Raw genomic sequence first — 23,702 nt, 5'->3', positions numbered from 1 at the left:
TAGATTAGTAGATTCGGGAATCGGTGGTGTGTAGCAGCATCTGGCGAATAGATGCAATCTAATTGCAAGCCTGGGCACAGGGGCTGACCTTAGCTCTGAAATGCTGCATCCAGGCAGGCGCAAAGGGATTTGGGAAACCAGCTGGAATAACGCCAGCAGTGCTGAAAAGCCAAAGCTCTTCTAGCCGGTGAAGGGAAATGATCTTAAAAAGCTCCAGGTTGTGTTTGGCGTGGCCTCCTGACGGGCCAGAATGTGCCTGTTGTTAGGCTGTGGCTGGTGAGCTGTACGGGGGTGGAAATGTACGGTTTGTTTAATTATCCCACGCAACGCCGAGGTACTTCACGTACGCCTAAACCTTGGTCTCACTGGCATGGTTTTGCCTTAAGCCGTGAGTCGCTGGTGTTCAAAGCGCTTGCAGAAACGTCGCACCCGTGTGAAGCAGGAGGAGGAGATCTCCCGGTGGTGGCTGTCGTGTTGAGACCTGCAGAGCGACCAGCTTCTCCCGGTGCCGCTTACGCTTTGCAGTGAGCTGGTGCGCGCTCGCCATCTCTTCACGCGGGCAGCTGGAGGGGATCGGCATGAACCGTCAGGCGTACGGGCGGGGAGGGACCAGCGAAGCCCCGCAGCGAGGAGCCGGGGCCGTAGGAAGCCTCATATCCCTGGTCGCCTGAGGACAAGCCTGTCCTTGACCTCCTGACCAAGGAAAGTGCTGACCAGCGGCGCTGGGACGGTCCCGTCCTCCGTGTGCTGGCTGAGCGCCATGACGGCCGGGTACGAAGCCGGCGCGCCGCAGCTGCCTCCTCCTCCACGGTGGAGGGACCGACTGCAGGAAGGGCCTGACGGCTGTGGGAGGCACTCCGCCTTGTGCAGGCCTTTCCTGCCCGTCTCTTGAATCGGGGGGCGATGGGAGGATACAAGATGTCCCCTTCCCCGCGGGGAAATCCCTTGGGAAACAGCTCTCGGACGGCGGCTACCGGGAGTGGCGGGGGCGGGTATCGAACCCGCGGTCTCCGGCCGCGGCGCGCCCAAAGGCGCGGGGGATGGGCCGAGCGCCGCTCCCTCACGACGTAACCGGCGGAGCGTCGGCGCGCCTCCACCCCCCTCCCTTCCACGCCGGAGCCGCAGCCAATCAGCGCCGGGGAAGGCGCACGGGCATCGGCGAGCGCGCACTGAGCATGCTCCATGCGGCGGCTGGGCACGCCCACTTCCGGGCGGGAGAGTTGGGAGGCGGCGGGGGGGGGGGGGGGGGAAAGAGGAGCGAGCGGAGAAGTGGCGGCCGGTGCGGGTCGGGCTGTGAGGACGGGGGTGGATGGTTCCCGCCGCCCCGCGGTAAGTCTCACTGCGGAAACCGGGCGGGCGGGAACTGGGGCCAGCCGGTGTTCGGCGCCTCCCCCTCGGTACCTGGCCCCCCCCCCCGAAGTCTCAATGAATGGACCCGGCTGGAGGCTGAGGGAGAGGGGCTGTGGGGGGGACACCGGGTTTCCCTCAGCGGCGGTGGCCGTTGTCCTTGGAGGACCCCCGCGACCGGGCCTGCCTCGGCCCTGAGCCTCCCGGGGCGGCTCTGCCGCCCCGGGAGGCTCAGGGCCGAGGCAGGCCCAACTTTGGCCCGCTAGGCCTCGAAGCACTGGGGTATGAGGGAAGACATCACCTCAGCATGCCCCATCGCAGCCCCGCCTCAGCGCCCAGGTGTCCAACTGGGTGGAGAGTCGATCCGCGTCCTTCTTCTTCAAGTTCTGCCGTGTGGCGCTTAGTGGACGTAGCAAGGCAGGAACTGTTAATCTCCTAAAAATGGTACTGCTGTGTTTAAAATGCTGGAAGTGGCCTGTCAGTAGAGGGTAAGGTGTCCCTCTATGAAGTGCATCAGCGATTGAGGATCTCTAACAATACAAGTCCAAACATCTCCTACCTGGAGTGCTGTGTCCAGCTCTGGGGTCCCCAGCACAAGGCAGGCATGGATCTGTTGGATCGAGTCCAGAGAAGGACCATGAAAATGGTCAGAGGGCTGGAACACCTCCTCTGAAGACAGGGTGAGAGAGTTGGGGTTGTTCAGCCTGGAGAAGAGAAAGCTCCGGGGAAACCTTACGGTGGCCTTTAAATATATGAAGGGGGCTTATAAGAAAGACTGAAACTTTTTCTCGGTCCCTGTTGTGACAGGATAAGGGGCAACGGCTTTAAACTGAAAGAGGGTAGGTTTAGATTGGACACGAGGAAGACATTTTTTACGTTGAGGGTGTTCAGATCCTGGCACAGATTGACCAGAGAAGGTGTGGATGCCCCACCCCTGGAAGTGTTCAAGGTCAGGTTGGACGGGGCTTTGAGCAGCCTGATCCAGTTGAAGATGTCCCTGCCCGTGGCAGGGGGCTCGGACTGGATGATCTTCAAAGGTCCCTTCCAACCCCAACCATTCTGTGATTCTGCAGTCTTGTGAATAGGTGAGAGTTTAGATCTAATGAGGAACCCTCCAGTCACCCCAATCACTTGGATCAGATGTGTTAACATATACCTTTCTAAATAAAATATTTTTTTTGTGTTCTTAAAAATATTTCCCCTGTAGCAAGTGAAAGGTGATCAGAAAGATAGATTTCTTTGGCTTTGTTCTGAAAGCCTTGCAAAGGCTGGGTGTGTTTATGCTGCTAATGACTTGGCGGAGAATGGGGAGGGGGCTTGTGCAAGTCATGCGCAGCATATGACCAGCAGTGCATCTTTTCCCACAACGTGCAAATGGAGGACATAGTGAGTGTGGGGTAACACATGGGTAATTTCCTTCTTTCTCCCTACTTCAGTAGATCAAATCCTTCACTATATTGGGATGAAGAGGAGAGCAGAGCAGGAGCTAGGGCAGTGGGTTTCAGTAGCATGCTGGAAGTCAGGGGACTTGGGTTCTTTTCCTTACTCCCCTGCAGATGTGCCTTTTGGTGCCTTTTGGTGCCTTTTGGTGCCTTTTGGTGCCTTTTGGTGCCTTTTGGTGCCATTTGGTGCCATTTGGTGCAAGGATGCTTTCAGAATTGGTTCTGGAGAGGAAATACTTAGACAAACCGGTCATGTTTCAGCAAGGTGTTTTTGGAAGCGGCACAATCCCTGTGCACTTGCCAACAATGTTCTTGTCCCTTTTTACTTTCTGTTTCGTTTCCAGTTTTCTTCCATTTTGTCACTGTTGCAGAAAAAGAAAGTGCTTGTAGGAAACGACAGGTACCAGAGAAGCCGCCAGAGGCGTGTGACTGTTGCTTTCCCTCAGCTGCTTCTCTTCTGTCCTCTGTTTTGCAGCTTCATTTGCTCTGTCATTAGCGGAGGGCAGTCGAAGGGCCTCCAGCTCTTACAGATGAATTAGTCGCCTTAGGTTTCCACAGTCCACTGCTGTGGCAGTGAAGGTGAAAGCTGGCTGTGAAGAGTTGCAGAAGGACTTTGTGACAGTGAGTGATCTGACTATAAAATAGGAGGTAAAAATCCAGCATTGATAAGTGGAAAATGATGCACGTGTCGGAGCAGCAGTCTTAACGCTGATGCCCTCCATACCATCTGATACCACTTAGGAAAGAGATCTGGGGGACTATAATGCATAGTTCTATGAAAGTGTCAGCTCCATGCTCAGAAGCAGTCTAAAATGTGATTGAAATATTAAGAATTCCTAAGAAAAGATGAGAAAAATACAGAGCGCCATTGTGACTTTGTATTGTAAATGGTAGCCCACCCTTTTGAAGGTCGTTTTCTCCTCTTGGAACATAGCAGGAGTGGAGAAGAGACTGAGAAGTGACAGGGATGATCAAAGATGTGGAGCAGCTTCTCTACAAGGAACAACTAAATAGTTTCAGATTCTTCCACTTGAAAAAGAGACAGTAGGAGAAATAATAACAGATCTATGCTGTCACGAGTGTTACCGGAGGAGCTGAGTAAGGAGCAACGATTTCTTGGCTTTTCAGGCAGATCCTGTCCTTGGGGTGTCAAATGGAATCCGTGAGTGGCAGGATTAAGACCTGCGAAAGGAAGGGGTTGTTTAGGCAAAGTGCGGTTAAACTATGGAACTGGAACCGTGCCCTTAGCCTCTCCCTTCTCCCTTGAGAGCAGCCAGCCGGATCCATTGCCCCAGTTAGCTCAGTATCCTCTCCCTGGCAGTAATCTGTAGCAGAAAGCTAGGGAAGAGCACGGGGCCGAAGCAATGTTCCTGTGGGGGACAGGATACTGAGCTAAACGGGGCAGCGGCTGCAGGCTGGCCGCTTCTGCAGGGAGGAATGGCCAAGAGCTGTCCTTCTGCCGCTTCAGGGTTCCGGCAAAGGTGCTGGAGTAACCCAAAGGCAGACCTTGACAGAGTGTCCTCTGTTCTCCTGCAGCACCAGGATTTCTCCTGAGCCTGTAAGAACACCAGGGGCTGTAGACTCCACCTTTAGCCTCTTCCTCACAAAATTCCCAGAGCCCCTGAAGCTGGATCCTGTGACTGGGCCTGAGCAGGGCCTATGTATCTGCATCGATTCCAGGTATTAGCTTGCGGCAGAGAACTTTTCCTGAGTTCTAGACCACTCAAACTCTAGTTTGTTCTGCTTTTTAATTTTTTTTCCATCTTTGTTTTCTATTCTATTTCTATACATTTCTATTTGTTTCTGTCATATTTATTTAATGCTTAAGTTCTGAGACTGATGTGATGGTCACTGTATAGATGGATATTGGAAGTGGGTCTCTACCCTGCCTTGCTTACAAGAAATAGAAGGACAGGGTGAAAAAGCCCAGATGTGCGTGGAGGCAAAGTGACTTGCTGTGATTAAGTAAATTCTCAGTGGCAGAGCTGGAGGGGGAAAAAAAAAAAATCTCCTTCTACTCTGGTGTTCTTCTCACATGAGACTACCCCCTCTGTTTCATGGAAGGGAGATGGGAACTAATGAAAACAGAGGTTGGCTGTTGAAAGCCACAGAAATGTTGCGAGATTTGCTGGGCTGTGAGATTTCCTGCCTGTTTTGTACTTAGACCTTATTGCCTCTCTCTCACTAGAATAATTTAACGTCAAATCTTCTTATTCCTTGAAAGTAAAAGCCGACTTTTCTTACCCTTATCCTACAGGATTTTGTGCTGTCAGAGGTGACATCTCCAGCAAAGGGCAGTTTGGAGTATCACACCTAGTAGGACCGGGAAATTGTTGAAGATTTTGGCGGTGGACTTGCAGAGAAACCACAGACAAAGTAAAACTTCTGCTACTAATGTGTGGTGTGATGTTCTAAACTACTGGTGGGGGATGTGGGTAAAGGCTTATCCAGAAGCCTTTAGACTGTTTTGTGAAATAAGTGGCTGGCCTTAACATTTTGCAGCTGCTAGGGGAAAAGAGAGACTGTGTGAAGAAGAACAATTAAGACTTGAGTGGATATGGCCAGAAAAAGAGAACAGATGTCCATGGGGCAAATCCCAGGGTATAGAGAAAATTATGTCGGCCATGTTAGTGCTCCACCTCATTGAGAAAGAATGTTCAAATCTCTCGTTTCTGACTCTTGTCTTCTGCTCCCTTTTACTTGCAAGCCTCTCCATGCTTCTTTGCTACATCCTTTTTACACTAAGGAATTAGTGTTTCTTCCCTGTTTTCTGTTAACTCCTGGAAGGCACTGGAGAAATTTGGGGACAGCTAATTTTCTCTCCTCCGTTGACTTGCAGACTCGCGTGTGGCAGAACTAGCTTAAGGAAAGGACTGCTGTGAGTGATTGGCCTCCTCCAAATAAAAGGGGTTTCCCATCTAGGCCATGATTTGCTGGCCCGCTCTTGGGCCTGTTGTTGGAGCAGATATTGCTGAGCAAGCTTGAAAACTTGTATTAAACCTTGTGACTTGTTAGTGACTTTCCAAGAGGAAATAAACCAGTTTTCCTCTTGCTCTAGCTGCTGGAGCTGCTGGGAGCTGGTTTCCATCCCACTGCTGTCCCAAGAGTGGGCTTTGTCTATTCTACTAGTAGTTGTTGCTGGAGGAGCAAAGCCCCAAGGTTCAAGGGATGTAGGTGAAGGAGCAGTTAGAGGGCAAGTGCTAGCAAACTCTGCTTTCCTCTGTTCGTCCTGCTTGGCATATGATTGTTGCATCAATTGCTTTGTGTTTTGTCCCAGTTTTCCTGCTCTAGGTGCTTTCCGGATAATGGCGAAGATGGTGAGAAGAACGTGTGCATTTTGTTCAGAAGGGGAGGCTGGTTCTGTAATGTATATTGCCAAAGAGCGAAATATTGCAGCTCATCAGGATTGTCTGGTGAGTGGCTTTTAGTTGGTCAGTACCTAAGAGGAATGGAGAAGGGCTAAAGGGGAAGTTTCCACTGCTTGTCTATTTTTGACTCTACAATGGTGTCTGAATTAAAAGGCTGGTTACCCAAACCAGCAAGCTTATATTAGATTGAAAAGCTATGAAAAGCAACAGGCCTTGGCCAGAGTTTTGGAGAGTTGGAGGACACGGCTGCACAGCTGGACACGTGGATTTGTGGTGTTTTCATGTGTGTCTGTTCCTGATCAACGGTTCTAGACGCACATACGGTCTTTCAGTAGGAATGGGTCTTCTTGAGACGCTAAATTGAATGAGGCCTCTCAGACCACAGAAAGTTGTGTATTTAATTAAACCTTTGCAGGAAAATATTCACATCACTTGATATATCAAGGTAAAAAACTTCCCAGTCTGTGCCTTATATAAAATAAGGAATGAAAATATCAGAAGTTGATGATATAAAAACATCTGGGAAGCCCTAAGTGTGCTGTGATCCTAGAATGTATTTACTCTTCTTGCTGTCAAAATGCCTCCCCTTTATTCTGGCATCTGAGTAGAGCTGGTTCTTGGTGTGCAGAATCAATTACAGATGCCATATTCTCCCTTCAGTGAGGGTTTCTTAGTGCAGGAGATTGCTGCTGGAACAGCCTTCTGGCTTTCACCGTTGGAGCCTTCTTATTCTTGCAGTTTTTATGTTTACATCTTTATTTTTCTACTACCTTTTTTTTTTTTTTTTTTTTTAGCAGAATGTGTCAGAAAAATCCGATACCTATTTTACAGAGTTACTTGGATGTTTTGTTTGAAAAGGTTTGTTAGGGCTATAATGTTGCTTCAATCTTGAAGCTTTTTCTCTCCTCGCCCCCCCCAATTTCTCTGCCTTAGTCTTCTCTGCGTTGTTTGGCTTTTTTGCAGTTAGCTTACTAAGTTCACTTTCTCACCTTGCTGTCTTTTCTTAATTCACCTTCAGGTCTTGTGAAATCTCCTATATAGACAGAGGAACTTCTTTTGACTGGGAAAAGGTTTAAGCACAGCTCCTTGTTCAGTGTAGGTGAAACCTCTTAAAAACACAGAGAAAAATCAGCCTTTTTTAGGTAGGGCAAGTGCAAGAAGAAAAGATGTACCCTTCCCTTCTTTTCTCTGGAATGCACTGGTGACTGAGTCCCTCTATTAGTTCTTAATATCATCTCTTTTGTCTTCAGTTATTTTCCTCAGGATTTGTGGAATCTGAAGAGTATAACCCAGATAATCTGGATATAAGGTTCGATGTGGCTTCAGTGTTGAAAGAACTCAAGAGAGGAAAGCGGCTGGTAAGGAGTTTCTTTCTGAATCTGTACTTAGTCCTGTCTCATAGTACTGAAGGCTGTCTGGCCTGGTTTATGCCTGAAAAAAAAATGCACTCTTTCTCCTAAAATTAGGGACGTTACAGATTTAGAGTTAGAAACATTGATCTGGCATTGTATTTGGTGATATTCAGTTCATTTTGTATTAAAATGTGTTGGTTTTTTCTGGCCTTTAAGTCCTTAAGTCGATAAGTTTCCTAAGAGACTTTGGTAAAGGACTAAGCCAGTGCCTGAAACAAAATTATGCAATCCGTAAGCGTAAAGGGAAACACCTTCTGAAGGTTATTTATATGAGGGTTTTTTTATTGGCTTTGTCCTCAGCTGCCCTCCTCCCTTACATCCTGGGCGGAACTCTTTTTGTTATGAAGTTAGCCTGGAAAACATAAATACAAGCACTAATACCAATAGGTATTGAAATAACTTGGGCGAGATTTAGGGGAGGGGGGAAAGTTGCCCAGTGCCCTCGCATGGCTCTTTGCATCATTTTACAAATTCATCAGTATGAAATAGGTAGCAAAAAGGTGGCTGAAATAATGACCAGGGTAGGAGTTTGCAGGAGTGAACTTGGCTGATGATTTGTACAGGGGCGACTTGCAATAAAAGATTTGATTTTCCCACAGAGGATAGGATTTGCTTCGTATGGCAAGATCTTCAGTAGCTGTCTGGAATGCTTACCTGCTAAACCTCGTCCTGTTCTAGGTGTGCAACTTCTGTCGCAAGAAAGGAGCCACTGTGGGATGCGAGGAAAGAGCCTGCCGCAGAAGTTATCACTACTTCTGTGCGCTCTGTGATGATGCAGCAATAGAAACGGATGAAGTAAATGGAGTCTACCGGTATTTAACCAAGTATTTTCTAACTAATTATTGCCAAGGTTTTGGTGGTGGTGTCAGGAAGAGAGACTTCAAAATTGTGTGGTTTTTAAAGTTTTTTAAAAAGGAAACATGTTCTCCTCTCTTAAAGTGATGCTTGATTCTCTGTTCACAAGCAATAGGGGAAATGTTTTCCTTTCACAGGAAAGCATCACAGCAATGGGAAGGAATCTATTCAGTGTTTGAGCCTGAAAGATTGCTAGGCCAAAACTGAGGAAATCAGTCCTTATTGGCTATCAAGCTAGTCTTTTAAGGACCAAAACAAACAAGCCTTGAAAAACAGTGAACGTGGATTGACAGCCCCCTGCACTTTTTCATGGTGAAATATAAAATACCGAAAAGCAGATCAAAAGAGAGAATTCCTTCAAGAGAGAGAGTGCTGATGTTTTTAAATTCTGAGTTGCCATCGTTGTGATGATGAGCAGTGATTATCAAAACAAATAGAGTAGAACAAAAGAGAGAAGGCATACAGTGCTATGGAAGTGGCTAGTAAGAGCAGAGGTGGGGAAATAAGCGTAATTTGTATTGCGATCTTGCAAAAATGGTAGTAGGGAAGTGCTTCCAAATAAAGCGGCCTGAGTAGTAAAAGGTATTGTCCGTTCTTTATAAGATGTTCTTGTACTTAGGAAGGTTTTTTTTTTAACTAGGAAAGAATAGAATTAAAGGGAGGGGAGGAAAAAAACAACGTCCGAAGGGCAGTATTAGAAATTCAGAGATGTTAATAAGGTGCCACCAGTACTTAGCTTTCTGATTGAGTTGTTATGCATGCGTAAATCTGTTTTTTTGTGCATCAAAATGAATTTAATGCAAAAAAGCTGGCTCATCAAGGAAACAGACTGTGTTTCTAAAGTCAGTGCTTCTTTTTTGTTAAAATAAAAGAAAGACAATAATTAGAAAATGTCCTAGCAAATGCAGTTCCCTTTAAAAATTGCTTCCAAACACTTCAGCATTAGTCTTGGCAAATATATTTGTAATGAAGAGATCAGCTAAACCACACGCTTGATGAGGCAATTTTGCTTAAAAAGTGATTTGGGATCCTTCTGTAAGAAAGGCTTAGTATAGAAGCTGGTTCACATTCTCTACACATTATTGTATCCAGAAGATAAGGAATATTTCCAGGTGTATTTGTTGCATTTTGCCTCTTCCAAGGAATTCACATTGCTCTCCTAGAACCAGAGAAAATATTCCCATCTCACATATTACTGAAGTCTTTAAGGCATGAATGGATTGAACAGCTTTAAGCTACTGGAACTCAAAGGGGGTGCCCTGCTTCCTCAGGATTTGGGGGCCGCCTCATCATCCACCGGGCAGTGGAGAGGGAGGGGCACCAAGGGGCGTCCAAGCAAGTAACCGGTCCTGTGCGTGGCGGCGCGGTGCCGCGTGGCTGTGCCGGCATCTCAGGCAGGGCTTGTAAGTTCAAGCTGACTGGTAAGCGGATACATCTAAAGGGATTCTGGACCTGGCCCGAGTGGTACAGGGCAAGGGGGCAGAGCAGCAGTAGCTACAATCAAGCAACGTTAGTACTGTGGTATTTCATCTTGCCAGCGTGAATCTCGTTTTCATAAGGTGTTTCAGTAAGGGTACCTCTGCCACAGTGTTTGATCGCCACACCTGATGAAATGTGTCTGACTCAGGATTTGAACAGCGAGCAAGTCCAAAGAGAGTGGGGTAATGGAACTGATAATTTAAAGCTTCAGTGTTCAGAGTCCACCGAGGCTCTTAAAAGTACAAATACAAGCTTGTGCATGTATGTGACTTTACAGCAGGTGCTTTCCTAGGTGGGTAATGCTGAACAAAAATCCTGATAATTTTTTTAAGCGTCTCTCAGTTTACGTTCAATGAAAAGAGGGGAAAATATCTGTTAAAATCAGTCAGCATAACTCTGTTTATGTATTTATTAATACTTTTTCTCTTTTTCTTAAAATTGAACTTAAATTTTAGAGTGTTCTGCCCAAAACATGACCCAGGCAATAGGACCAATCACTATGGTGAGTTTCTTTAATGGCTTCATTGATTTCATTTCTTTTAAAAGTTTGCATCCTACAGTCAATAACTCATTTGAACAAAATAAGTGTTACTCCACCTTTCTAGTTGAGCGGTGGATTTCTAATCTTGCAGGAGTGGTTTGGTTGAGATCCATTCGTATGCAGAAAAATCGAGAAGGTTTTTTGAAATAGGAAATGTTTATATTTGATCTTCCCTGAATCTCCCTCAAAACTGACTTAACACACTGTGGGCCTGATCCTTCACGGAATTAATTCTGACTGTGGGCGGGCAGGTAGGCCCAAGCAGCTTGTAGAATTCGTGTGAGAGATGAGAGCCACGCTAATGAGTGATGCACAAGCTTGCACTTGATTAGCAAAGAGAGGGCTGTTACAGGAGTGGTCACCTTGGGATTTTTATGTGTAGATACGTTAAAATGTTCACACTTGCATCTTCCATATTCACTGCAGTGTTTTTTTTAAATAGGGCCTTTCATTCTGAAGGATCCCAAAGAGCTTTTTAAGCGTAACAAAAGGGTTATACGACCCCGTTTTAAGGATTGCTTCCTTTGCTACAGAAATGCAGCTTAATTTGGCAGTCCTGGTCCTTGCTGATTCAGAGGTAGTCAGGAATCTCGCTGAATTAACCAAGCAAAGCTGTGACTTTGTTAATGTAATGCGTACAATCCTGCTCAAAATGGAATGGGTCCTAGCCTGGCCTTCACTTTGAAGTTAAGCTCAGCTGAACTGTGAGCAGTGATGCTAAGAGCGATGTGCTCCCGCTGAACTCTAGTCAACTTTGGCTAATCTTCACAAGGTCTGGCTCCACCCTGATGCCACTCAAGGGGTGAGTTAGGTGGTTATCATTTAAACTTTTAGTCATAGGGTCTAGGGCTTCTTACCAGACATGCAGTCTGTTTAACACCTGATATTGCTGTGGTTCACTAACCAAATGCAGCTTCTTATTTCACTTAGTAGTTTTGCTTTTTACTTGTCCATAATTCTGAGGCCTGACGTTCCCTGCCTTTTTAAAATTAATTTGATTTCTGTGGTCTAGTAGTTGTCGGTCTGCTGGGTCTGTCCAGGGTCCCAGGTAGTCTCCCGCCCCAGTACTAGACAGGGCCAGGATTCCTTCGTTTCCAGTATGAGATGAGATTAAGGCATTAGGTCCAGCCCTGTAGACCACCTCCTTCATAAAGAAGGCTTAAATCTTATGAGGTTGAAGGTCTTAGTGTCTTCAAGTGCTGCATATACAACGTATGGCCTGTTCCCTGAGAAGAGAGGTTTCTCCTAGAAGAGATCTTGCAGGGAGATCTTGCAAATTAAGATCTCTTAATTGGGAGACCCTCTGTTTGTGAGGGGTAAATGGATTCTGCTGGCAGTGTCTGCCCTGCCTCCTGCATGAGCTTCTCCCACCTCTGAGAGAGGAGCTGTACCCCAGGAGGTGAGGAGCAGCTGTGAGAGCTGGGTAAATGACACTTGCAGGGACACCTGTGCTGAGCGTGCTTGCAGGTCTGCACGGGGCGGGGAGTGAGACAGGCTGGCATGGAAGCGCTACGGCTCCACGGTAGCGTTTTGATTTTCAGGATCCAACTCGGGTGCAGTAGCTCAGCCGTTCCCCTGGGGCAGGCTGAGCCAGCGCTGGGCTGCGTGGGAGCAGGAGCTGGTACAAAAGGGCTGCTGCTCCAGGCTTCTTTTCCCTTGTAGCTTGCAGAAAATGGGGTCAAGGAGCATCCCCTTGTTCTTGGTCCAGACAACATTCCTGTGCGGAATTGTCAGGGTTCTGCTGTGTGATTGGAAGGAGATAGGGTGCCTTAGGGGCCGGGAGGTCTCCTCGCAGCTCTGTGCAGCAGGGGTCGGAGGGCAGCTTGGACTTGGAAACAGGCTCCAACCTCTGCTTAACTGGAAACGTTGGATGTGCCCAGAGTAAAGGCTGACAAACGTAGAAGAGCGGAGAACACCGTGGGGAGCAGGAAGAGCTGGGCTGCTCTTCGGACTGTGTTCCTCTGGTTTTATAAGTCATCCCTAAAGCAAACATCAGGAAGAGCTGAGAAAATCCTACCACAGGTCAAAGGCGTTGTGCTAGACAGCAAGGAACACGTTGTGCCTACACCAGCGTCTCCTGGACGGCTCCAAATTAGGCCACCCAGCATTATTCTGGATGAAGTAAGAGGCTGTGATTTCCTTTGAGGCCTTGAAAAATGCAAATGTACGGCACCAGTACCCAAAACCCAAACTTGTTTCAACAGCCTTCCTGTACCAACAGTGACTCTTCATTCCTCTTAATAGGATGATTCCTAACAGGAATAACCTTACTAAGTGCTGCCCAAAGGATGTAGAGTGAAACAGGAAGGGGGCATATAACCCCACTGCATTTAAAACCCTCAGGGTTTGGTGGGTGGTTGAAATCTTCCCTAGCTTTCTCTGCTCCTGCCCTGTCTTCCTTGCCAGAGTTATCCTTCTTCGCTTGTGATGCTGTAGCTGTTTTCGGCAGCTGCCAGTTACGACGCTGGGGAGAGGCTGGGGGATGCTGATAGGAAGGACAGGGTGAAAGCAGATGGTTTTGCAGAGATCTCCTACCACGTCACTAAAAACGCTTTGTAGCGTAAATGATGTTGAACTTACAAGTCAAATTGCTTCTGGAGGCTTTCTAGGAGGGTCATTATATGGATGAAAAACCTAATGACATTTGTATATCTTTGGGAAACCTAAAATATTTATGTAGTCTTAGTTTTGATGGTGTATTAGCATAAACAAGAATTGCCTGGAAAAAAAAAAAAACAGTCATCTTGCATAAATTTGCCTGAAGTTTTTACCACCTAGAGGTAGTGCTGCTGCCGGGGAGAATGAGTTCACTCTGCCACAATCAAAAACCTTATGTTAAAAACTGGGGTTTGCTTTATACTGATTGTAAAAGACCAAGTGATGTCCTAACACTACAGTGATTTGCACTTCTTCCTAATGGGTCAGGCTTGCAATTTTTCTAGCATGGAAATAATGTCAGTTCCACTGAAATGTCAGGTATTTGGGGAAGCTGAAACAGTTCTTGCCTTGCCACCCAAAGTGCCTCACTGTCGTAGCTTTTTGGGAAAAGAGAGAATTTGAACGATGTGAAATCATCAGTCTGAGGTTGACGCATTTGTTGCTTTGTTGTTTCTTGATTCCTAGATGCAGCTAATAAAAGGAGAAGACACGCATTGAAATCTTCAACCATCACGGAACAAATGGTAATTCTGAATTAAGTAGTTCTAAAACAGGAACCCACATCTGCTACAGCAAAGGACTTCTTCAGTGAAGTATTTAGTGCATTCAGAAAGAGATTTCCTCGCAGAAGCAGTAACTCTGCCTTTACAGCTGCCTTGGGTTGATCTTGTCATTCTGTCAAAAGAAAAATGTTTGCATGTGGAGCTGCTTCAGGCAGAGCCAATGCTGCCCTCGGGTAACGTGGCATGAATGCGATAGGAGCCTCCGAACCAGGCTGACTCGGTGGCTGTGATCTTGATGTGACCAGGAAGAGCTTCCCTTTGGGGGCTCCTTTTCTTTAGAAGTACTACGTCCCTCAGATTTGCTTAGGGCTTGACACAGTTTCCATGAAAAACTGCTTTTGATGAGTCACTTGGCCTTTTAAACTGGCACTTACTCGTTCGTGAGCCTGTGCTCGTGGTAAATGTGGCAGATTTTCGTTGCAGATCAGGCAGTTCTGGGCTCTGCCGGTGAAGATGGCCTTCCCAAGGGTTCAGGAGCTGTCAAGCAGAGCATCCCTCTGGTTACAGGGGCAGTTGTTTTAGAGGCTGCTGTTAGAAAACCTGTAAATACAGCTTATTTTAAGTTTTGAGGTAATTCTGTTGGCTCCACGGAAGTATGCATGGGAACTCCCATTGACTCTTGGGGGGATCAGGATTTCTCCTTTCTAGAGGAATTAGCATCCAGCTTTCCTTGGGGAAAACTTCTGCCGTTCCCAGGTTTTGAGATTAAAGGCAGGTCATGTGAGTGGACGTGGACCATCTTTGCCGCTTTTATGTAGTACCCTCATAAGGGTAGGTTGGTTGTCTCCAAGAATTTCTCAGCTGTAAATCCATTTAAGTTCCTGATGTTATAACTGAGATTCATTTCACCTGTTACCCATGGTAATGTGCTGTTTCTACCGCTCTCCAGTGCTAGCAATCTCGGAAATCAATACAAATACTGCAAATAAGAAGCTAAGGGGCTTCAGGATTTATCACTGCGAGATAAATTGTTTACCATTGTGTAAGCAATGCATTTTTAAGCTGGTGGAGTTTTGTGACAGAGCTTAAGAATTATTTGTAGTACTGTGGTATGACATGGAACAGCAGGGAATGATGGCGTCCTGTCCAAAGGAAAAGGAAAATATTCCCCCTCTTTTCTCACATCCCTTCTGGTATTACATCAGGCCTAGGGGACTAAACGTCATTTGCACTGGGAGTTAGCAGTAGGCATTTGTTAACATCTGTGCTATTTGCAAATGCAATAATGAGGAGGGTGGTGTCCCAGGTGTTGGCCTTTTCTTAGAGAGTTTTTGCTTTGAAACAATTTTTGCTTCCCTTTTTAAAAACTGAATGTCTGGAAGAGGACTATCGTTAGCTGTGCAGAGAAGCTGACTGTAGTCACAGAAATATGGGCTGCTTTTAATCTTTCTGCTAATATAGAGATAAGATAATGAAAACAAAGCAGTAAATGTCAGTATGATGTTTTGATTTTCTTACAGAGCACAGAAGAGACAGCAGAAGAAAACAGTTTACAAATACTAGAAAGAAAAAACAGGCATAAAGGTGCGACTCGCTTTATGGAACAACTAGGAGATACTGTGATCTGTTATGTTGAAGTTCAGAGCGTGGAGATGGTTGACAGCAGCGATGCTACAACTGTATCTTTTTTATTCTCCCGAGACGAGTGACTCTCCAAGCTCTGGCAAGGGAGCAGGAGTCTGATTTGCTGACTGACTGTGCAGGTTTTCATAATTGTGCAGCAAATGAATCTCTGTGCTTCGTACATGGGCACGGCATTGTAACAGCAGGTGGCTCCCTAATGTTTTTTCTGAATTTTTACTACCACTATAAAGAACAGGGAACCTGTAAAGAATCCTGGAATACTTGTAGGACATCTAGTGTAAGTGAAATGGCATTTCTTTTCTCACAAACGTCTCCAGAAAAAAGTAACATTGTTTTTAATGGAGACTGGCAGACTTCTGTGAGCTGCCTGATAGCTCTTTCCTTTTGAACAGCCCATTGAATGGATCTTACTGAAACCTGTCACTGACCTGCTGCTCTGGGATGAAAAAAAAATAGGGAGTTATTTCCCTAGCAATCCAAATCTGACAAAGTAGGTGTATATTCGTGGGCTGTAATGAAGGAGTTTAATGCCTGGATCGCTTGGAGTAAAAGTAGCCTTAATTCTCGTACCAAATCCAGTACCGCTTCACTTCTCGCACTGTGTTCTATCCTTTAGCCTGTTCAGTCCACAGTGTGGTCACAAGGATAGAAGGAAAAAAAAAAAAAGCAAGACAAATCGCCTGCTTTCCTGTCCTGCAGGTATCAGGAGGCTTTTGGAATGGTGCATTTAGAGTTGTGGAGATATTTGCTTTTGATGAATGAAGCCAAATCTAGAGCTTAGGTAATTTTATACCCAGCGCAATGCCTACATTTGCCTGGCCACGAGTGGGTGGCTGGAGGAGCCAGGGATTTACATACGTGTTTGTTACTGGGAGGGGGACTTAAGCAAAGCTTTTGTTTGTGAAGCGAGCGAGTGAAGCCCATGCAGCTGTGTTCAGGATCACTTCTGTATAAGAGTGTATGTTTTTGTGTTTTAACAGTCCGAATAGACTTTCTTAGGAAATGCAAGCAAGCCGGGCTTCTGGATGACATATTTGAAGAAATGCTGGACACGCTTCACCTGGCGCAGGAAAAGCTGATGGATGACAACACTTCAGAAACAGGTATGGAGGCCCACGGGGGACTCTGCTCTCGCAGCAGAAATGCTGATCCGAATACCAGGCGCTCGGCCCTGGGTCACCTTCCCGAGGATGCTTCTTCAGTGCCAAATAACTGGGTCCTGTCTTATTTCTGCAGCTGTACAGCAGGTGGAGAGTGAGTATTTTTTTGGTATACCTGTGTCAGCAGAGGGGAAGAGCTGCCAACTCAGCACGCTCTAGTAAGGCCTTCTAATGTTGAATTTTTGAAGCCACCTATTACCCGTTGCCATAAGCGTAGGTAGGTCCAGCCTGACCTCTTTTCCCAGGCACTGAAGAGAGAGGTCCTGAAGAGAACTGGAAGGTTTTATTTGGATCATAAGTCTGTGGTGTTCTTACAGCTTCACAGAGGGACCAGCTATCTGTTAATATCAGCACTCTCTTTTGAGGGAAACATCCCTGACTATGTACATTTTAAGTCTTTGGAAGATTACTTAGAACTTTAATGTCAGCTGTTAAGTGTGTATTTGGGGGTTTTATGGGTTTAAGTGTCAGCTTGTATGAAGCACTTTGTTCTTGGAGGATTCCACTCTGCCGTTGCTTTGTCCGCAACACAGTTAAAAACGAAAATTTCAAACCTTCTTCTCCTGTTGTCCTCCCAGCTTTACAAAGTTATGAATAATATCTTTAGATAAAGAATGCTAATTTATGCAAAGTAACTGAAGCACACGCATGGGAAGTAAAATGTCCCGCCTGGCTAAATCCTCCTCAGGAGCAGCTTGCGTGTAACACAACAGCAGCTGCTAGAAGCAGTAATGAAGTCCGGGACACATTAGGGGTTCAAAAGTTTTCACCGTTGAGCAAACCTCTTAATGGCCATGCAAACTCTGTAGGTGTTCTGTATTTTGTTTCGTGAGAAGCCTCAGTTATGAAACTGAGGCGTCATTCTAGGCTGGTTTTTAACATCGAACAGTGATAGCACTGTCCCCGCCTGTCACACGGGCTGTCAAGAGGAATTGGCGTGGTCAGCCCTGCCGTTGCACGTACAGTCCTGACACGATGGGATGAAATATGACATAAGTATATTGCTCGTTTTTAAACGGACCGTTCACGTGCAGACCCAAAAAGGGAATTACAGGTAGGTCCCCTTTACTATTTTCTGTATGAAACAACAGGGAAAAAAAAAAAGTAGAATTGACAAATTGATCCTTCTTTCTCAATATAGACTATATGAGAAGGAAGACATCTTAAAACCTCAAGCAATCAGTATGATATAAAATAAGTAATTATTGTTTTGTGCTACTTCTAATGTAGGGCTCTGCATTAACATGAGGGTTTTGTAAAGCTTTACCCTGTCATATTAAATCAAATTATCTCTTTCCCCCAGAGTACGAAGAGACAGTGATGTCACTCTTTGACTGTGGACTGTTTGAAAATATACTGACAAATATTCATTCAGGTACGTGAAAAAAGGGGTCAGAGCCGTAGCAGTCGGTATGGTTTTTGGCATTGAGGTTATTCTTCTGAGCATTTTGATAAAATGCCCATTTAAAATGAACATTCCAAGGAACTTTTTCCTCAACTTTACATAAATAATTGAATAAAAGCCATTGCTGCCTGAATCTTTAGAAATACAGCGTGTCAAATGTGGCTGGCTGACCTGAAGGGGGAGGCTTTAAAAGGCCAAAGGGTCTCTGCCCCAGAGGAACTTCCCTCTCCGGCAGGGCGCACTCCTGTCCTGTTTCTGCAGGCTATCCCCCTTCCTCCTCCGCAGCCTCCCGTCAGCAGCTTGCCTGCATTACAGCTTTGCCCCTGTCTGAGGAACGCTGTTCGGACTGGCCGTTGTGTTTCAGTTAAGAGCATTAAATGCCATGAGCAGAACTTACCCGGAGCTGACGGCAGTTGTAACGTGCTTTGAAAAACAAGCTGAGAGTGCTCAGAGTGAAATGAAAACGAGGGCAGGAGCGGTCGCTTGGGACCACCGGTGTGGAAGGAAACTGGGGCTTGGGTTCCAGTCTCGGCAACAAGGTTAAAGCTGTTTTTCAGCTAGGCAAGTCTCTTGCTCCCATTTCCCTCGCTACCAGTTAGCAGCCTTGTTCGAACTTCTGCTTTAATTTATCCCTGTGAAAAGGGAAATGGGTTTTAATTAGCTAACGCTGAGGTTCAGTGCGTGAAGGTGATGTTTGCTGTTTCCCCTGTTCCACCTTCACTCGACTGAAAAAGCCAGACCCTCTCTTCAGTCTCCTTAAATTCTTCTTTGGGAAATGGGAGTGACTGGTGTTGCAGAGTTGTCCGACACGAGGTTCCGCCAGTGCCTCATCTGAGGGCGTCCATACATCTCCACTCATAACTCCTCATGTGACACAGCCTTGGATCACACTTGGTTCTTTTCACAGCTGCATCAATTATTGCATCCTCTTCTCGGCTTACAGGAGAAATTCTTGATATTGGCACCTACGTACACACAACCATGTGATTCTCATGTGTAAAAGTTCTCCTCTCTCCAGTTCCCCACGACTTGAGCAGCTCAGTTCTTCCTGTACCACACAATCTCCTTTCCTGACACCATCAGCCTAATTTTAAGTTCAAGGTCAATAATGAAAACACACATCAAGGTTGGTTTCAAAACTGATCCAAGAGGAGCTCTTAAAATGAATCAGTCAGAAAGGAACAATAAGCGTGTTAATTACAAGAGGATCTGTAAGGAGGGAAGGAAATGGCTTCCTTTTTTTCTTCTTTTTTTTTGGTCCCGATCTGCCCTCCAAGCTCTAGCTACTGAGTTTCTCTGATGGTGTATGAAGGACTGGTATAAATACTGTTTTCTTTGATCTGTTTTGTGGAACTGATGATTTGGGTCATCTGACATGCTTTATCTTCAGTCCATTTTTACATTTTCTCTTTTTTTCACCTCTTGGATCATCGTGCAAAACCTGTTCTAAAGCCTTACGCATCAGCACAGCAAGGTTACTCTGAACTGGACTTGCCGATACTGCTTTTGTGAGTCCCTTTTCTATATAGGGATGAATGGTTCTTTTGCAGCATGCAGCTTTACTGCAAACTTGACTGCATTTAAAACCTTCCATATGGGACCTGCTAATTTCAAAATTCTAGGTTGGAGATTCTTGTTGTCTCCTCCAAGGAAAAGTGACTTCCTTTTGCTTTCTGTTCCGTTGCTGCGTGTCCTGCTTGGGGCGATACCTCCGCCAGCTGTAACCGCCTCTCTTTGCTGGCAGCGGTCAGCCCAGTAGCTTTTAAGCTCCTCGGAAGCGTTTGTTTTCAAGGAATCTGTAGCAGTGAATTCTGCAATTTAGCTGTGCCGGCAAAGGCGGCCACGCTTGGTTGTAAAACTGTGGTGCAGTGCCTTCACCACCCTTAGCACTTAGGGAAGAGCGAGTGCAGTCGTGCCAGGTCCGCGTTCCTCAGGCTGTTCCCGGTTTTACAGAAATACAGACTCTTTCCCTTTAGGTCACCTCCTGCGTGAGGGGGAAGGTTCCCAAGCTGTTACCTGCCTTCCCACAGGCCAGTCCTTCCCATCACTGACATCTGTCTCTGGGCTGTTTCTATTTCTGCCACATCCTTTTGGAAGAGCAATGGAGCCGTACGTCTTCCATCTGCAGGTCACCCGCGTGCTGAACACGGTGACACAATCGTCACGTTTGCTCTGTTCTGTTCTTTTCTGCTAATTTATTAATTCATCTCCAAATATTCTCAAAGAGGTTTTTTTCTCCAGCTCCCACTTGTACATGTCCAGCTTTCTCTTCGAATACGTGCCCGCTCGTTCTTTTCACCACGTAGACTTGATAGGGAAAGGCGAGGCCCTAAAGGTTGCCTGTGGCAAGCAACGAGGGCGACGATTGCCATCGCAGCCTCTTCAGCTGCTGAGCTGCCGCCGTGAAGCAGCGGGCACGGGCTGCGGTGGGGCACTGGTGGGACCTGACACCTGGCCGCAGGGGAAGGCGGAGAGAAGAGGGGGTCACCTGGCTTTTTTCAGTCGGAACTGGCCTCGAGTGAAGCCTCAAGTCCTTCTGCAATGAGCTGCCACCCAAAATTTGCAAGGGGCAGTGGACACCACCATCGTTCTGGCTGCCCGTTTCCAACATCCACGTGCCACATAATCATCTGTGTGCACGTACAAACAGCAGCAGGCCAAAGGCTTTTCCTTTTTTTCTTTTTTTTTTTTTTTTTTTTTTTAAATCACAGTTAAGGATGGTTCAGGCTCTGTAATTCAGACCGAACAGGGGTAAACGTCTGGAGCTACTTTCCCCACTCTCCCCGTTACAACTTCGGAGACCCCCTTCAATGTCTTTCCCCCAAAAAAGAGAAAAATACATTTTGCTTCTCACGAAAATCTTAACTCTGGTATCCTCACGCACTGTGAGGAGAACTTGGTGGCTGTTCACTGACTGACTTTGCTGCTCGGAGGTGACCGACCCCGCCGTCTGTTCTGTGACTGAACAAAGCGGGTGCTTCATTTCAAACTTAGTTACTGTACAAGGTAACGGTAATGCTTCTGAACGCTAGCCAGGCTTGTTACCTTGGTTAATCCCACAGCATACTGGCAGTAACTATTTTGCCAGGAGCAGGAACATTAAATGCTCGAGTCATGCTTTTTGAGAATCTCGCCGTTGAATGCAGTTGTCCAAACCTTCCCTTTTTAGGTTTAATTTTGGTGGTGTTGGCTAAAATCCATTAGGCTTGTAAATTTGCTTTAAGTAAGTGTGTAATTCAGAGATGTTATCTTGAAAGATTTAAAATGCATCTTTATTGGAGGAGTCCCCACTCTGAAAATGGAACTGTTAAAGCTCGTATGCAAAATAACGTTGGGTTAGTAACTAAACTAAGAATTGTTACATTTGCTGTGATGGTTTAAATTAAATCTATACTGTAGCTAGTTTTGAGATGACAGTACATGGATGCCAAAGTATGGAACTCTACCGCTTTGTGTTTTCTTTTGGCACTTTGACGCTCCAGCTCGTCTCTTTCGTACCACACACACTCCATCTCTCGAGGAACAGACCAAGTGTACGGGGCGTTAGGCTAAAGACTTTGCTTCAGAAAGGCAGAGGTTTTAGTGTAGACTAACCTAAGCATTGGTAGCCTCTGCAGCGTTAATGCATATATAATATGTATTTTAAATTAATAATAGTTACATATGAATAAAAGCTTTTATCCTTTTTATAATAGGAACGGAGGAAAAAATCCAGGAACTTCTGGAAAGCAGGAAAAGACTGGATGACAAGATTGAGCTACTGCAGGACTTAAAAGAAGTCGTCCTTCCTACCCGAGAGAACACTGCTAGTACGTCTAGTACCGTGTCCGAATAACCCCCAAGGCTGTCTGTAACGGTGTCAATACTTAGGATCTTCTAATGATAGAAACCATAGAGCACGTGTGGTCAGTGTCTACGTAATTCCCCCCTTCCCCTCCCAAGATAAGGACGCGAGCAAGAACTGGGTGTTTTACTCATTTTTATACCTCACTGTTGCAATATTTTTAAGTTGTCCCTTTCTTTAAATTTTACCATGGATCAATGAGCATTATACACCAAATTTAGCTTTTGATAAAGCTCAACCAAACCCTCCAATGAAGACTTTTTTTTCTGAAAGACAAGGGAGGAGCCTCAGCTGCCACAGAGCACTCTTTAAGGTCACTTTAACTGTGGGAGCCCCCTCCTGACTCTGTGTGGTAGCTGCTTCACTGTCTGCATCTAGAGAGTGATGTTTTAAGGATCACATTGGTGCTTTGGCTTTCCAAAGAAGATAAATTAGCAGAACTTGCACTCAAAGAAGGCTTCTGAACTATAAACAGGAGTTTGGGTTTTTAAATTAAATGATTCTTGATTGACTGCTTAACGTGTAACTAGTTCTGCTGTAACGGCAGTGGTGAAACAGTGTTTGCAGCCAGACCAGAACCAGGTATGCATCATACTCTAAATAATATGTACAATGTAAAATGGATCAAACAATGGACTGTACCTTCCTTTCTCCATTAAGAAAGGATATGACTTCCATGTGTTTTGTCTTAAAAAAAATATTTGAATACAGAGAAGCATTGTTTAGCTACAAAAGGGTAAGTTAACGAAATAAAATGTTTTTAAGAAAGCTGTGTATTTAGTCACGTTGCACGGGGCACGGCCGAGGAGGGGCTATGCTGTCACACCATCGTTTGACTACACCTCGCCTCTGGCCCAGAGTGATCCATCACCCTAATGATCATGTCAAACGCCCCACGTCATGGTGGGCTACAGCACCATCCTGTGAAAACAGCTGTCCTCACTCCGTGACTAGTAAGAATTCATAGCTTGTTATGTAGAAGGTGGAGATCAGTAAGCGCAGAATACCAGCTTTCAAAACGTAAGCCTCTGGGGTAGAGCTCTTACCTGTGCCTGATAGAACAGAATACCGCTATTTTTACTTGCTGATACAGTTGCGGCCTGGAGCTGCGGACTCGCTCCACTCACCGCTATTCTCCCTAGAAAACTCCCACCTAAACCAAAAGGGTATCAACATGGAACGTGGATTTAGCTGTTACTAGGGGACAGAGAATGCTGCAAATCCACCATCGCGGGAAAGACGTAAAAGCTCATGTGAGCTCTTTTTCCTTACAGCAGCAATCTGAATTCCTGACAAGCTCCAGAGCAGCTTAGCGGAGGAGTCCTACACTCTGCTGTTCCGCCCCAGAACCTTTAGTCTACGTTTGCCACCCAAAACAAGCTGGTTATCGGAAACAGTTATGACACATTTGGAAGCATTTTGTCAGACTATCCTAGACTGAACTCCCAACGTCGTGCTACAGAAGCTCCCTGCCTCTATCAACAATACAAAATTCTAGGCTTTGCAAAACTTAGCAAAGTCATAACCCCCAAATTAGACCTGTAGTTAACCTAAACTTCACATCTGGAGTTCCAGGTTCTCTGCTCTACCTGTATTTGGTGGGGATGTAACACCTGAAAAGCGCACAACAAAACCAGTAGGTGTGTATGTCCGCACACACCTGCTGGAAGGTTACAGTCCCAGATGGGCTTATTAGTGAAAAAAATCAGATCGATAGATCTGGGGTCTATGGTAGTGCTTACGGATAAATTTGCTGTTTTCTGAAATGGAGATGACCAGTATTTGTCAAGCACAGTGAAGTCAGGAAGATTCAGTAACACATCGGCTGTGGGGTTGGGTTGGTTTGGTTTTTCTGGTTTTTTGTTGGGTTTGTTTTTTTTTTAATAAAGCAACTTTATGCGGTTAAGACAAAAAGCTTGCAATTTTCTTCAAAGTCCAAAGAAGTTTGCAAGCAAACGAGTACAAAAAAAGTGAGTTTTATTACATGTAGTTTAAATTTGTACAACACTTAAATGCAAACCCCCCACTTTCAGAACAGCGTATC

General features: G+C 45.8%; 2 protein-coding genes across 9 annotated transcripts in view; one reads left to right on the top strand and one right to left on the bottom strand.

Moving 5' to 3' along the window:
- Window positions 1-1,242: 1,242 nt before the first annotated feature.
- Window positions 1,243-22,389, top strand: PHF11 (PHD finger protein 11). Of its 8 annotated transcripts, XR_014227432.1 has the most exons (13): window positions 1,243-1,329; window positions 4,326-4,469; window positions 5,047-5,165; window positions 6,067-6,202; window positions 7,408-7,515; window positions 8,248-8,381; window positions 10,359-10,405; window positions 13,568-13,626; window positions 15,126-15,189; window positions 16,230-16,352; window positions 16,486-16,567; window positions 16,655-17,784; window positions 21,510-21,583. XR_014227432.1 is itself a non-coding variant. In XM_082304176.1 (12 exons), exons 4-12 carry the CDS (start codon window positions 6,095-6,097, stop codon window positions 21,647-21,649), a joined length of 855 nt encoding a protein of 284 aa, XP_082160302.1. In that variant the 5' UTR covers window positions 1,243-1,329; window positions 4,326-4,469; window positions 5,047-5,165; window positions 6,067-6,094; the 3' UTR covers window positions 21,650-22,389. The 8 variants fall into 8 exon arrangements, 3 of the variants coding, with proteins under 3 accessions (XP_082160302.1, XP_082160304.1, XP_082160303.1); XR_014227433.1 differs by having other exon boundaries at window positions 16,486-17,784; XR_014227434.1 differs by having other exon boundaries at window positions 16,230-16,567.
- Window positions 20,004-23,702, bottom strand: part of RCBTB1 (RCC1 and BTB domain containing protein 1) — a 29,682-nt gene continuing 25,983 nt past the window's right edge. Inside the window, exon 13 of the mRNA XM_082304170.1 lies at window positions 20,004-20,265. The gene's annotated coding sequence lies outside the window, so the exon portion shown is untranslated. The remainder of the gene's footprint in view (window positions 20,266-23,702) is intronic.

The sequence above is a fragment of the Platalea leucorodia genome (assembly GCF_965183815.1).
Source record: "Platalea leucorodia genome assembly, chromosome: 2".
In the NCBI taxonomy this organism is placed as follows: Eukaryota; Metazoa; Chordata; class Aves; order Pelecaniformes; family Threskiornithidae; genus Platalea; species Platalea leucorodia.
This window is presented reverse-complemented; position numbering and strand designations above follow the sequence as displayed.

What these genes read in the sequence shown, in the direction of transcription:
- PHF11 (XM_082304176.1), top strand. Translation starts at nt 6,095, where the DNA reads ATGGCGAAGATGGTGAGAAGAACGTGTGCATTTTGTTCAGAAGGGGAG. An exon ending in GAAGTAAATGGAGTCTACCG is followed by an intron (nt 8,382 to 10,358) that starts GTATTTAACCAA and finishes CTTAAATTTTAG; the next exon opens with AGTGTTCTGCCCAAAACATG. An exon ending in ACTGACAAATATTCATTCAG is followed by an intron (nt 17,785 to 21,509) that starts GTACGTGAAAAA and finishes TTTTTATAATAG; the next exon opens with GAACGGAGGAAAAAATCCAG.